The sequence below is a fragment of the Heteronotia binoei genome, chromosome 12 (assembly GCF_032191835.1).
Source record: "Heteronotia binoei isolate CCM8104 ecotype False Entrance Well chromosome 12, APGP_CSIRO_Hbin_v1, whole genome shotgun sequence".
Lineage (NCBI taxonomy): Eukaryota > Metazoa > Chordata > Lepidosauria > Squamata > Gekkonidae > Heteronotia > Heteronotia binoei.
Window position 1 is genome coordinate 62,183,518 of NC_083234.1, and position 15,084 is coordinate 62,198,601.

The 15,084-nt window shown below is 42.6% G+C and overlaps 1 protein-coding gene across 9 annotated transcripts in view; it reads left to right on the forward strand.

Annotated features, from left to right (window-relative positions):
* Positions 1–15,084, forward strand: part of CACNA1B (calcium voltage-gated channel subunit alpha1 B) — a 490,529-nt gene that overhangs the window by 232,100 nt on the left and 243,345 nt on the right. For all 9 annotated transcript variants that reach the window (XM_060251289.1, XM_060251281.1, XM_060251280.1 and 6 more), the window contains one exon: positions 342–445. In XM_060251289.1, coding sequence (XP_060107272.1) covers positions 342–445 — 104 coding nt within the window. The remainder of the gene's footprint in view (positions 1–341; positions 446–15,084) is intronic.

The window sequence follows — 15,084 nt, forward strand, 5'->3', positions numbered from 1 at the left end:
TTGATTACAGGGAACTGTATTTATCAGTCACATTATTTGGGAAAATGTTTTTTTCTTTGATTATATATCTAATAATGCTACAAAAAAAGGTACTTTACCTAGGAAGTATATTCATTTTTCTCTTTATTAATGACCTCATTGTATGGTATCCTCATTCATAGTTTGGATTGTTAAGAGTTAAACATTTGTATCTTATATTGTTAAATGTGAAGGTTCTTAATAAAATCAATAAAAATTGTTATTTAAAAAAATGCAACCCTGTGCATGGTTTCTTGTAGAAAAGATATGTAAGGTTAGAGTTTGTTTAAAAGCATTTTTTCTCTTTCTGTCTGTCTTTCCAGACAAATGATGCTGCAGGAAACACCTGGAACTGGCTTTACTTCATCCCACTCATCATCATTGGTTCTTTTTTCATGCTCAACCTGGTTCTTGGAGTATTGTCAGGGTAAGATCTGAATTTCCCCTCCTTCCCCACAGAATACACTAGAAAAAAAATCTATTTGGGGGCAGCTGTTTTTTGCTTTGTTCTGGGATGATATTTTGGAATGGAAATTTTATCTATTTATTTATTTTATTTGACTTACATCCCACCCTCCCCATGAAGCAGGCTTAGGGCGGGTTCCATCAGAAAATCACACAGTTAAAACAATTAAGAACAAGCTAAAATTCCATTATAAAAGATAATATACAAACTCAGACTTAGAGGTCTCTGCCTCGACAGTAGAGACCTATCGGTCCAGGGGTCCAACAGATCCCAAAACCACTGGAATGAGCAGGGGAGGCCTAATAGTGAGTTATGTCTGCTGCCTCAACTGAAGGCCTGGTGGAAGAGTTCTGTTTTTTGGACCTGCAGAACAGGAGCATGTCCACAGAGCCCTGATCTCCAAGGGAAGTTCATCCTACCAGGCAGGGACATCTCTTATAGAGAGAAGGCATCTAGTTTTGTTGTTGTTGTTAAACTTTAGCTCTACCCAGTAGAGAAAACGTCTATGTGTAATTTTGTTTCTTGGAGATTGGAAAGAATAACATGTATTCCAACCATCAGGGACAGTCCTTATTTTCAATCCCTGGAAGAAACACTATCCCTATTTTGGCTTTTTAGGAATGCCTTATTAACATATTGCTGGTGTGAATTTCAGAGTGTCCCTCAGGCTTTAGCTGTGTAGCCAGGATTTCTGGAAGTTAAATCACAGATTGAGGAATGGATACATTTTGTGTGCATGTGAATGTTAAAGCACCATGAAATGCACAGCTTGCTACTTCATGTCCTGCAGCTGTTGGGATAGATTTTGATCTGTTGATATTGCTGAATAAATTAATACAGCATACAGCCAGTGGCATAGAGCCTTCAGCAATACATAATGATATGTATTGGGCACTGATCCCTGATCTAGGATTTGGGCTGTTAGAACTTTGTGCCAGTATTTTCACACATGAAATGTTGGAGTGCATGAGATGAATTTTTGACTTCCGTTTGTCTCTTTAATTCTGTTTAGAATGAATATGTCAACCCAGCATCTCTCTCAAATTACTTTCCTAAGCTTGCTTGCCAAAAGCTGAAGTTAAATGTGTGGAGATGGCTTAGGCCTTGCCTTTTCAGGGATTTTGTTTTTGTAATGGGATATTAAGGGGGAAAATGATTTGATCGAGGATTTGGGACCACAGATTTAAATTGGGTGGCTGTTTCTTTCTCCATGTTGATGGGTGCTTATTTCTGTGTGAAGTTTTTGCATTATGTCCAAACTGTTGAAAGAATCAGTGCCCTGGATCAGGGTCAAAGCACTTGAGCACTGACAACCTTCTTTCCTTCTAAGCTGTCTGAAGTTGGAGGGTGGTTATTTTCTCAGTGCAGGCAGCAAGAGGGAGAAGGCTGCAGCAGCTGCAACTGCAGCAGCATCGCCTCTAACTGTGTGATTGATCGAGACAGAGCCTGGTCCTTCCTGAGATAAATACCAGCTATTAGCAAGGTCTGACATCTCTGCCAGCTGGGCCTCTCCGACCCTCCAGGCACTCTCCTTTCCAAGTGTAGTCAGGAAGCAGGAGGGACCTCTCCTCCTTTGCCCAGCATGAACTTAGAAAGGCTATTTGCAGAAGGTCAAATCAGGCTAGTCGATGCTGGCTTTGCAGAAAGAATTTGCTGAAGGATTGTTAGTCATCCTTGGAACATGTCAAACTGCCTCTTTTTAATCATTCTATGCATATATTTCAACAGAAAGATCATGTTTCCTCCTCAAGTGGTTTTTTTGCTACCTAGCTTTGGAACAGCATCCACTTGTGAATGGGATTACCCTTTCTCTCCAGGACCAGCTCTACCACTAGGCAAACTAGGCATTTGCCTAGGTTGCCAGCCTTCTGGGGGCACCATTCTATCCTGTGAGCCCATAATTGGCCCGTAGCCCAGCATTGGCCTGTAGGCTAGAATGGAACGATCAGGCTGCCACTGCAACACAATGCTACATAAGGGATTTTAAACTTCAGCTCCCTTCTCTGGGGTCGCACCACAGTGGTTGTCAGATCTCACCATTCTATGGGCCCATAGAATAGAATGGACAGATCTGGCTTTAGCACCCCCAGAGAAGGGGGGTGGGTGGGATAGTTAGCCTTGCCTAAGGTGCCAAAGGGTCTAGGGCCAACTAGACCCCAATGTTTCTATCATAAGAGCTTCTCATTCTGTTATCAGAAATGCTGGGGGTCTCCTCTTTTTATGGGGGAATTAGCAGAGGCAGACCTAAGTAGAGCTCTTTAGGAGCAGGATTACCACAAAGTGTATAACAGTACTTGCCTCAGAGAGAGATAAATTTTGGAATGACCAACTTGATTTTAATTAAGAAAGGGTTTTCTAAAATTAAAAATAAAATAATATGATAAAAATATATACACACTAAATTTAAAGTGTTATATATATATACACACATACATACATACATACATACATACATACATACACACACACACACACACACACACACACACGAATCACCAGAAAAACAGGTTTTAGTAGAGCGGATAGGCGCTAGAATTTGTGGGGTGAAAGAGTTTCATAGCTGTCTGTCTGGAGAGTTTAAGTCCAGTGGGAGAAGGGGCAAGATGACCAGCATCTTGGGTGTGTGGTTGGAACCAGGAACACACGAAGAACTAGATGAAAAAGGAGGACATTTCTTAATGTGTGTGAGAGGGTATTCTATAAAGTAGCAACTTAGTGGAGCTGCGCAATTAATGATTTCTTGATGGCCTGGCCTAAAGGAAAGAAATGCAGATTTAGAGAAATATTTAGAAGAACTACTTTTCGAGAGTAAAGTGATTGCTTGGAGGAGGAATGTACTGGAAGTTCCATAGTATAACAGGAAGGGAATTGATAATGTAAATGTAGACAAACATTGGAAGAGTTGTGTCCACAAAAGGGGTGATGGCTAGAGGAAGGAAATACCATCAGTGTCATAGTATGGCAGGATTTTTGAGAGGATGACAGATATAGAACATAATCTATTCATGAGAGCCCCATGGCGCAGAGTGGTAAAGCTGCAATACTGCAGTCAGAGCCCTCTGCTCATGACCTGAGTTCGATCACAGCAGAAGCTGGTTCAGGTAGCTGGCTCCAGGTTGACTCAGCCTTCCATCCTTCCGAGGTCAGAAAAATGAGTATCCAGCTTGCTGGGGGGAAAGTGTAGATGACTGGGGAAGGCAATGGCAAACCACCCCATAAAAAGTCTGCCATGAAAACATTGTGAAAGCAACATCACCCCAGAGTCAAAAATGACTGGTGCTTGCATAGGGGACTACCTTTAGCTTTAATCTATTCATGCCATGGAAGACATACTAGAGGCATGATCCTTTGTCTATGCACTTTTCCTAACAATAGGCCATTAGAGGTTGGGACCTTTGCTCATCCTTTGTTTCCCAGAAAAGGGGAGGGGGGGAAGAGGAAGCTGAATAGCGGAATGTCGCATAGCGGAATGTTGCAGGTTGTTGTGAACCTGTTTCTCTCTCAGGTTCAACTATGGCTCCTAGCTGTCCCATTGTTAATGCCAAGCCTGACTTTTCTGAGGGCATTGCTGTGGAAGTTCATTGGTCTCTCTGGGTGTTAGGGTGTCTCTGCTCACATGGAAAAACCACCTCAGGCTGAGGGTGGGCACCCTGGCAACAATTCCTGTTTTTATCCCATGGTTGGGACAATTTAAATACCTCCTGTCCTGCATTTTGAGTGGAGAATAAGGGCTGCCATCCTTTTCCTGGACTATGATGATGTGCCTGTAACAGCAGGTTGATATGCAGGCTTTTAGTAGGTGTAGTTTCTCTAATATGGAGACGAAGTGATGGGGGCAGGCAGGGGGGGAGGAAAGCTTCACCTGATATATTTCTGTGCATCATGCTACCGTTAAGGGCACAGAACCACAATGGGGAAAATTTTTCAACTCTTTAGGCAACCCCACATTTCTCTCCAGCTCTAGCAAACACTGGAGAAACTTTCATTGGCTCAAATTCACCTGTTTTGGCATGCCTTGGTCAGTTGATGTAATCTGATCTCTGATTTTCTTCCTCTTACCTACCCAGAGGGCAGACAATGATGTCTCCTTCTGCCAAGTTGGCAAAGCATGTATGCAGTGATGAATCTAACATGAACCTAACTCCACCACCTGCTTGCTCACCCTCTCCCTCTCAGCAGCACTTGAAGTGGGCCTCCTCAAAGGGATTGGTGGATGCTGTCTGAAAGGAGATGGGCAAGCAGGTGAGTGAGGAGACAGCATTGGTGGTTTTTCCTGCAATCTATGCTCAGTTGTTCACTCATCTGGATAAATGAGCAAAGTGAGGTAGAGGTGGAGTCACATCCTTGGAACAGAGCAAAGAGGTCCATGGAGGGAGGAGGATGCATTCCCTTTGGGGGAGCCCCCATCCTCTAGGTTAGGAGACATCATTGGAGCCTTCCTGGGCCCCAACACTTGCTCAGATCCAGTTTATGAGAGCCACTTTGGTGTATTCGTTAAGTGTGCGGACCCTTATCTAGAAGAACCAGGTTTGATTCACCACTCATCCCCTTGCAGCTGCTGGAATGGCCTTGGGTCAGCCATAGCTCTTGTAGGAGTTGTCCTTGAAAGAGCAGCTTGCATGAGAGCTCTCTCAGCCCCACCTTCCTCACAGGGTGTCTGTTGTGGGGAAGGAAGATAAAGGAGATTGTAAGGTGCTCTGGGACTCTTCTCCTCCTCCTCCTTCTTTCTTCTTTTTCTGTTATGCTGACCTCAATCCTGGCTTGAATTAATTTTTTCTAGTAAGCTATCTCTTCCTTCCTTCCTCCCACAGAGGACAGGGTAGTGGCTGGCATGCTTTCCCAAGGTTTTGGAGATGGTAGTACAAGGGTTTCCCCCTGCTATAGACTTCCTATACACCTGTCTTTTGGCAGGTCAAAGTTCAGTTGCTACATAAAGCACCCTTTTGCACTAAAGCAAACCTTAGGGGGAAGGACTCTTGGTGTCTAGTGTTGTGGGACTGTCACCTATTTCTAGCAGCCTCTGTGGGCAAGCAGTGGGAAGTGTCTTGGTACATTCTTGCTAGCATCTGGCTGTTTTAAGTCATTTGGGAGGGGGAAGTATTTGCTTGGTGGAAACATCCCCAGTTTGGTATTGCTTCCTACATCTCCTGGCATCTGCTGCACAAACAGAGGGTTTGCGCTCTGTGGACTGTGATTAATGCCAGAAAACGAGCTATTGCCAGGAATTGGGGCCCTGTGGGTTACACATCTTCACAGTAATGCTGATTAGATGGAGATTTCCCCACCTAAACAATTTTTAAGAACTGTTGAATTTATGACAAGAATTATTCCACTTAAAAAAATGAAAGTTTCCCCCAATAGAAACGTCTCTGATTTAAAAATAAAATCTGTGGTGGACGGTGCTCCTGCCAAAAGTGGCACTGTTCCAGATTACATGCATCTGAATAATCCATTCTGCTCGCTCAAGATTCCTCTTGGCTCAGATTGGGGTTTTCAACATAATTAATAATTATCACCTTTATCACGATGCCTTTAGCTACTGTGATTATGAACGCAGTATATATTTAAGGAAGATGTTTGTCATAAGTAGATGAAAACTTCTGTACTTATAGATAACTTTTCTTATTCAACATATAGATTTCTGACACTAATAATATATAGACACAAAAATACAGAAACTTTACATTTAGATGTAATGACAAGCTGTGACTTGAGTATCAATCTTGAAGGTGCATGCATTTCTATCTATCCATTCCAGTTTGGTGTAGTGGTTTAAGTGAGTGGACTCTTATCTGGGAGAATCAGATATCCCCACTCCTCCACTTGCACCTGCTGGAATGGCCTTGGGCCAGCCATAGCTCTGGCAGAGGTTGTCCTTGAAAGAGCAACTGCTGTGAGAGCCCTCTCAGCACCACCCACCTCACAGGCTGTCTGTTGTGGGGGAGGAAGATAAAAGAGATGGTGAGCCGCTCTGAGATTCAGAGTAGAAGGCGGGATATAAATCCAATATCATCTTTTTCTTCTTCTTCTTCATCTTCATCCTGCCCTTCCTGCAAGAAACTCAGGGCAGTATGGCTAGTTCTCTGTTGCTCCCTTTTATCTGAACCTCTGCTAAAGAAGTCAGGTGATTTCAACATAGACCTTTGAACACTCACATGACTTGGAGATAGAAAACTTCCTGGTTTGTGACAAAATGTTGCATGCTATTACATGTAGAGATGTACATTTTCTGGAAATGTTGAAGCCACAGAGGGGCAAAATCTGGATTTTTTTTGCCAGGCAAGATGGAAATTTGGGGGGGGGGGGGGAATATGAAATATATGCAATACTTGCTTTCCTATCAGACTTGAACTTCTTTTACAGGTTGAACAACATAAAACACATCATTTAAAACTTTATATTGTAAAATTATACTATTTGGCACATTTATGGAATATAAAAGTGTAAATGTCCCTCATTTCCTATATGAAAAATTGTGGCAGGGCATGAGCTTTTGTGAGTCGCTGCTCACTTCTTCAGATTCACAAAAGAGCCTACCCTGCCCCCAATTTTGTTAATCTAAGGTGCTGCTAAACTCTTGCTCTTTTTTACTTCTACAGACAGACTAACATGGCTACTCATCTTGCTCTATCTTGACTCTTACTGAGAATGTTGGGCAAATATATGCAGCAAATAAATAAGTTTCTGTTCAGAAAAAAAAGGAAGATCCCACTATATCAAGTGTATAGTACCTCAGAATGTTTTAAATGTATTTTATTGTTTTTAAATTGTCTTATATAATTGATTGTTAGCTGCCCTGAGTCCGCTTGTGGAGAGGGCAGGATATAAATGTAAATAAATAAATAAATAAATAAATTCAGTTCTTTGGAACCCATCTAAGGCAGAAGGATGGATGCAGTACTGCTGTTTGTCCAAATATATCTTTTAATGGAAAGTTCAAAGTTGAGCAATATAGAGAAAAGCTGTCTTCCCCCCCTGCAGTGCATCTCCCCTGTACAGATCCAAACACTGCAAACTCACTGCCACCTCTGGCTCTTTTTAGGTTTCTGTGTTGCTTGGTTTGTTACCTTCCTTGTGGCTCTGTTGTTTTGCCAGCCAGGTTTCTTCCCGCATATCCAGCCTCTGGCAGCAGCTTTTGTGTTGGAGCAGATTTTCTGCCATTCACTCGCTCCTCTTTGTTGGCATGAATAATTCAGTCTCTGCAGAGTTGTTCTTTGTTCTTGGTGTAGAAGGACTTTGGTGAGAGATACCTAAAGTCAGCCTATTTGAGGCAACAGGACTAAGACGTACCTGCTAAGCCCTGCAAAGAGCAGCCCAGGGGGGATCCATGTTTGCTCACAGTGTTATCTTTGACCTGCTCAGCCTCTTCCCCTCCAAGAATCATATTGTGGCAGAGATGGGTGCTTGCATCTTTCAACTACACTTGGAGATGGACTGACCCAAGGCCACCCTCTTTCACCTTGTGCATGTAAAGAATTCTAGATCTCCATTCTTGTATCTGGCTAAGGGAACTTTGGCTCTTGCAAGCTTAGACCCCCAAAATCTTATTGGTCACTAAAGTGCTACTGGACTCAAATCTAACTGTCTACTGCGGACTAACATGGCTACTCTCTGAAGCCATCTTTGCAAGAGGCTCTGCTGGCCCTTGGGAGTGCTCCTATTATGCCTTAGAAACCCTAGCAAAGACTGTGCAGGAACTCCCTCCTTATCATGACTGCCTTCTTACTTTGCCCAGCTGTGCCTGACCATGGAAAGTGATGTGCTGCCAAGTAATGACTGGCCACAACACTAGGGGAGGACTGGCCAAGCCACTCTGTTAGATGTCAGGGCCTTTGGCTATTCCTCCTCCTCTGGTGCCTACCTAGTTGCCCTTATAGTCTAGTCAAGTCTGTCTTTACTGCATCAGGAAGTAAGCCACAGCAATAACAATTCAGCCAAAATAAAACCAGAATATTTCCGAACATTTTCATAGAAGAAAAATATGTAAAAGTCATTTAAAATCTCTCAAAATAAAACCACCTGACAATCCAAATGGCTAATGACCTAGAGTAGAACAGTTGGTGTGCAAGTCAGACATACTTGCATTGGCATGCCTCGTCATTATCTTTAGCTTTATGACAATGGCAACGAAACCTTGTCACTTGGAAAGTAATACATTTATTCCTCTCTGCCAGTAGCAATACTAAATTATCCTGATCTTCGCAGAGAACAAGATATACATACATATGTAGACCTTTATTGGCATATCAAGAGTCACAAAATGGATAAAACATCTGAGAAAATCTTTTACACTCAGCTTCAGATCTTGGATATGGGATTAAGCAAAGACACAGCCAAGGGTGTTTGGTAAGAATTGGTACCTGCCTAGGTTCATATTAGTTGCAGTAAAACAGCTGGAAATCCATAACAGCTGTTCATTGCAACATTCTTTTCTCAGGAGGGACAACATGTTAAGGAGGATCTACTATGCTCCAGAAGAGAAAACACAGAGCTCTGGAACATGAGAAGAAATACTTTCCCTAGAGCAGAGATCTGCTTTTCACAAATGCTAAGTTGTTAATGCTTAGGCTGAAATGAAGCATGGAGAACATTAACTGAGGCAGATTCCAAGGGGAAATGTGAGCCACGAGGGGTTTTTGCAAAGATTCCTGTTTGTGTGGATATGTTGAGGAAAATGTGAGCCTGGTGCATAAAAGCGCATGAGCAATTTAGTCCTCCAGCTGCACAAAATGAGGATCATCTTCAAACAAGCTCTCACAATAAATAACATCATTTGTTATATACAGTACAGGCAAAAGTGTAAATGAATATCTCGCTGAACAGTCTGGCTTGTTTACTGTAGAACCTTCTCTTTTGCTTTGGACTTTTAATCGCTAGCTGTGCTTTCTACTACAGTTGCACAGAGCAAAATATGCCATATAGCCTTGACTGAGTAATTTCTCCATATTCAGTTGTTTTCAGACTTTCCGCCGATATGGAACCCCTTCTATTTTATCATTAGAGATGGGAGTGGTAGAACAGATGCTTGCCATGAAGAAGGTCCCAGGTTCATCTCCATTAAAGAAGTGCGTGTGTTGGGAAAGGGACCTCTCTTTCTGGAAAGACACTGACAGTCAGAGTAGACAATATTGAACTACACAGACTGCTCATCTAAGGCAGCTTCATAATAGGGGAGGACCATAGCTTAATAGAAGAGCACATGCTTTGCATACAGAAGATCTAAAGTTCAATTTCTGACCACCTAAAATGATGGGCACAAACCATTCTTTAGCTCAGACTTGGGAAGGTTCCTGAGGTAGATAGACCAATGTTCTGTATAAATTTAATGCAGCTTCGTATCTCTGTCAAGGAGTTTGTGCATATGTTCTGTGCATTGCCAAGGACTCTGGTCGTGGTCAAAGTTGTATATACAAAATAGTTTGGAAAGAGATCTGAACCAAGTTTTGATTTTGATTTTCACAGCAAAAGATGTTTTTTCCCCCCTGCCTGGTAGAACTTTTCAGTGAAGTAGACAACCTATGCAAAGCATCTGAGTGTTTGATGTGGTTTTGCATTTTCCTCATCAGGAATGTAGAGTTCCTGAGCAGCCTTTAAAGGATCACACATTTAGGGTTTCCTTGAGGGCTTTGTGGTTGTATCTATTTGCTGATAATATCTGGGATCTAAACCCTGGGATTCTGCTGCTTCCAGAGTTAAGAACACTTTTGTTACTTAGTGAGGGGTTGCCAAAATTTGGGCAAAGAAAATCGCACGGACAGGAGGTTTACAAAAAGTAATACTCCATGTATAAATTGTCTCTTCTCCAATGTCAAATATTCACAAATGCCCAATAAAGATGCTCTCTTCAATAAATATGGAAAATTCATTTTTTTTACTCATATCAACAAATCATTTACAATAATTCTGGATTAGCTCTCTGTATGCATAGGTAACTAAATTTCATTTTCCAAGTACCATCAGTTTACAGGCATAACGGGTCTCAACTTCCTGTTTTGCATTACTGCTTTATCCAAGCTAGAATTTCATACCACTGTATTGCTTCACTCTTCTCACTCAATAATACATCTTATTTTACTCTACCACGTTTGCTGACATTTGCTGAAATGTGTTTATCTTACATGTAAACTAAATCAAAATCATGAGAGTGGTTCTGGCTTTACTGGAAGCTTCAGAAGTGTATTTTGATTCCAAAAACCCCTCCCCCACCATTACTACAAGACTCTGATATAGAATTCTGGCTGTCTGGCGGCAATCACAGTGTACTAGAAATGGGCTCCATTTTTCATGCTTTTCTCCCCTAGCACCCAGTGATTCATACTGGCTCTGCTGTACCAAGTGCTGTTCAGAGATCTTCACCACTCAATCCATCCTTTATTTCACCCTTCAGGAAATTTTATGCTATAGGGTGCTATTGGCTGTTTAACATTTCACTGTGCAGTAAACTGCATCTCTCTTTTTGGACACCGTTCTACATGCCGCAACAATGTGCTTCCAAATTTAGCTTCTCACAGAAGCCATCCATCTCTCTTGGCCTACTTAAGTGTCCCCACCTGGAGAATTTATTTCAACTCAACATCTGCCTGATTTGCCAGTTCCAAGAGGGAGGCAGAGAGAGAGAGAGAGAGAGGGACAGCGTTTACCAGCAAGAAGGTTGGTCGAATTTATGCAAGTGGCAGGAATTACTTGTGATAGTTTCCATTCACTAGCAGGAGCCAATATACAGATCAAACAAACTTATCCAGCACTTACGTTGTCCTGAGGAGATGGTAAGAAGGCAGTGGTTTCAGGATTTATGTCCTAGATTTTTGGCAAGCTGTGGCAAATGGTTCTCAGCTGACTCAGGGCCAGATCTAGGGGGGAACAGAGGGGGGTGCTTACCCTGGGTGCCGACAGAAGGGTGTGTGTGCCAAATTGGGTATGGAGGCCATTGTATTCTATGAGACCATAAGAGAGAATGGCCCATAAGGGAGCATCATTTTTTTAATTTTGCCCCTCCTCAGAAAGCATGTAGATCCAGTCCTGCTGCCATGAGGATGGGGGAGGGATGGTGGCTCAGTGATAGAGCATCTGCTTGGTAAACAGAAGGTCCCAGGTTCAGTCCCTAGCATCTTCAACTAAAAAGGGCTCAGGTAAGCAGGTGTAAAAAACCTCAGCTTGAGACCCTGGAGAGCAGTTGCCAGTCTGAGTAGACAATACTGACTTTGATGGACCCAGGGTCTGATTCAGTATAAGGCAGCTTCATATGTTCATGACCAGGATGTACTGCAGTGTTTTGGGATGTTGGAATTAAATTTTTGCATAATCCCTAGCCACATGCTAGGGTGTGGGTGCCACATGCTTAATAGTAGTGCTCAAAGACAGATCCTTTCCATCACTGCTACATCAAGATAACTAAGAGGACAGGGATGATAACAGGAAAGGCTTACACAGGGGCTCTGTGGTAGGGACTCCATCAGCGCTAGATCCAGTGTCTCAATACTAGCAGAAGAAATGAAGCAACATAATCTGGATTTTAAGCAACATGTATTTCCAGTGTATGTGGGGGCTGCTTTTTCACTACTGCCCTTTGATGCTGAGCTTGCCTGTGCTAGCCCTGAGGCTTAATGTGCTGCTTTTTTCTACTAGATTTTTGATATCTTATGAAGATTCCAGCAGATGATGGTTATCATTTATCCAGCAGTGGTTGCCTGGAATTTGTATCAAATACGTATACTCTAATTGGATGCATTTGTCCTCCATAACAAAACATGTCTTACAAAATATTGTAGTGAAGTCTAGTTTGTAGGGAGGGCACGAACCTGTCCACAAGCCAAAATTTGGCATGAACTTAGCTCAGTTTGGCACCTCCCAAACCGATGCTTGGGGAAGGCACCTTCCCTGAGCATTTACTGGACCTTTGTCCAGTTCAGCTGTTTGGGCCATTTAAACCTAACAGCTGAGCAATGTGGGTCAGCAGCTGACCTGTTCGGCTTAAATGGCTGGCAGCTTTGAAGCAGAGGGAGTGAAATGGACCAGTCAAATGGCTGCCAGCCATTTCAGCGCAACAGTTAATGGGTGCACCTTGATAGGTTTTAATTAGGTTTAAATGGCTGTGAATGGTTTCACTGGTCAGTTTCATTACCGCCCCCCCCCCCCACTTCCAAGCAGGGGGAAGCTAAATGGTCCCTTAAAATGGCTTACAGCATTTTCAACCTAACAGCTGATGGGTGCACCCACCCAACCCTTAGGTTTAAATGGATGGCAACCATTTCAGCAGTTGGTTTTGCAAAACAGACTGGTGAAATGGCTGTCAGTCTAACAGCTGACAGATGCATCTGCACGGCTGTTAGGTTGAAATGGGTGCAAGTCATTTCACTGGTTGGTTTTACTTTCCCTTGCTTGGAAGTGGGGGGAAACAAAGCTGTCTGGTGAAATAGCTGTCACCCATTTAAACCTAACAGTGGGGCAGGGTCCACCCATCAGCTGTTAGGTTTAAATGGCTGTGAGCCATTTAACCCTTTCCAGGTGATTTCCTCCTTTTCTCAGAGGGATCTGAACTGGGCCGTTTGGTTCAGGGCATTTTTTTTTACTCAGTTTGGGTTGGGGGGCTGCTCAGAACCAAACTGAAATTTTTAGGTTTGTGCCCATCCCTACTAGTTTGATCTGGGAAAGAGGGGGAGGGTTGTCCCTTTGGACAGACACTTGCTGTTGAAACTGTTCCTTTAGCTTGCATCCCACCTAAAAAGTTTGCACAGTGTGCAGCTCACCAGGAGCACCCTGAATTTCCACTTCTGACTTTTACCTGTCTGCTTTAATCCTCACCACTCAACTTGCAGCAAAAACAACACAGTGCCTAAGCAGGACAGTCAGTGTCCTGCCAATTGTATGCAGGGCCATTGCGTCCTCATTGCTGTCAGGCCCCCATTCCCTTCTCAATGAGAAATCAAAACTGAGTGACAGTGAACCAGAAGGGAGAACATTTTTTAAAAGAGAGAGAGAGAGAGAGAGAGAGAAAGAGAGAGAGATCGCAAAAGGAAAAGAAGCACCCTAGCTGACAATTTTGCTTCTTACAAGAGAAAACTGGTGAATGCTAAGTTTGATGCTTAATGTGTAGCAAGTGATTCTGTTGTTCTTGTACCCCAAGCACAGAGTCAGGGGTGAAGGGGGGAGGTGAGAGATTGTAAAGATGGAACTAGGAGAAGAGCATGGGGAGAGCTGATGGCAGATATCAGCTGATGGCCATTAATGGAGCACTGTGAGATCATTCAGAAGCTTGTTGGAGCAGGTCAAACACTGCCTCTCCAGGCTAAATGGAAGTGACAGTTTTGACAGGTGCAATGAAGATCATGAATATGAAGCTGCCCATGGCAATCATGCCCCCTTTCCCTTTTGCTGACAATAGAAGCACTGAGCTTGTTTTGATTATGTATTTGGATCATATGTTTGGGAATTCAAGAGGGGAAAAAATATACAAGAAGGACCGGAGAGTGGAGATGTTGTTGAGTCTCTGTGAAATAGCTGCTAATGAGACATGGGAGAATTTAGGGTGGGCATTTTAAAAGCAATTTCACTGGCATTAGTGGTAAAGCTCTTGACTGACAAAACATGTCTAGAAGAAATAAAAGGGACTCTTTAAGGCAACTTGGAGCGTGGTATGCTCTAGAGGAGTCATGCAGAGATAAATACAAGAGGGTGTGCACACGACATTCAGCTTCTCTGATTCCCTTTCCAAGGAACTTTGCCTGATCTGGACCCCTCTTTTCTGGGTTTCTGGTACTGGCGTAAAACTTTTCTGTTTCATGGGACTATTTCTATATAAAATGCTGCTGATAGTTTTTATTGAAGATGTTGGGAATGTATGTTTTTTGGGGGGTAGGGGAGCTTGGCTGTGGATTCGGTAATGGATGGAAGGCTGAGGATATAAATAATTAATAAAATAACCAAGTAAAGCATTTATTTTATTTTAAAATGTGTATAATGTTTATCTGCCAATGGAGATCCTCAGACAGGTTTGCAGCTTGCAGTTCCATTAAGGCTAAGTTGTGTACTGATCTTACATTGAATACCCCAACAATTTTGCCCTTCGGATCCTAGAATGTCAAGCCTAGTTTTATCCCTGGTGTGTTTTCTTTTTTGTATGCAAGGATCTTTTTTTATGCAGGGGAAAAAATTCAGACAAGCAAACCTCCCCTTTCTGTCTTCCAATGTTCTTATTTATTTATTATTTACTTCACTTATGCCCCACCTTTCACTCCAATGGATACATTGTTCTTCTCTCCTCTGTTTTATCTTCAAAACAACTCTGTTAGGCTGAAAATTTAGTGACTGGCCCATGATCACCCAGCAAGCTTCCATGGCAGAGTGAGGATTCCAACCCCAGTCTCCCAGTTCCTAGTATGAGACTCTAACCACTACACCACATTGGCTTTGCAATCCTAGTAGGGCTTTATCATATCTTTTTAATTAAAAAAATGTATGGCTCAGCTCTGAGTAACAGAACTAGGAGAATTCTCTTTTTACAGTCAGGTGAGAGCTGTATTTAGGGTTGCCCCCCAATTGAAGAAACCACATGAGTTTTAATTAATCAATTATATCTGCAATGCAAATCTGCATATGAATAA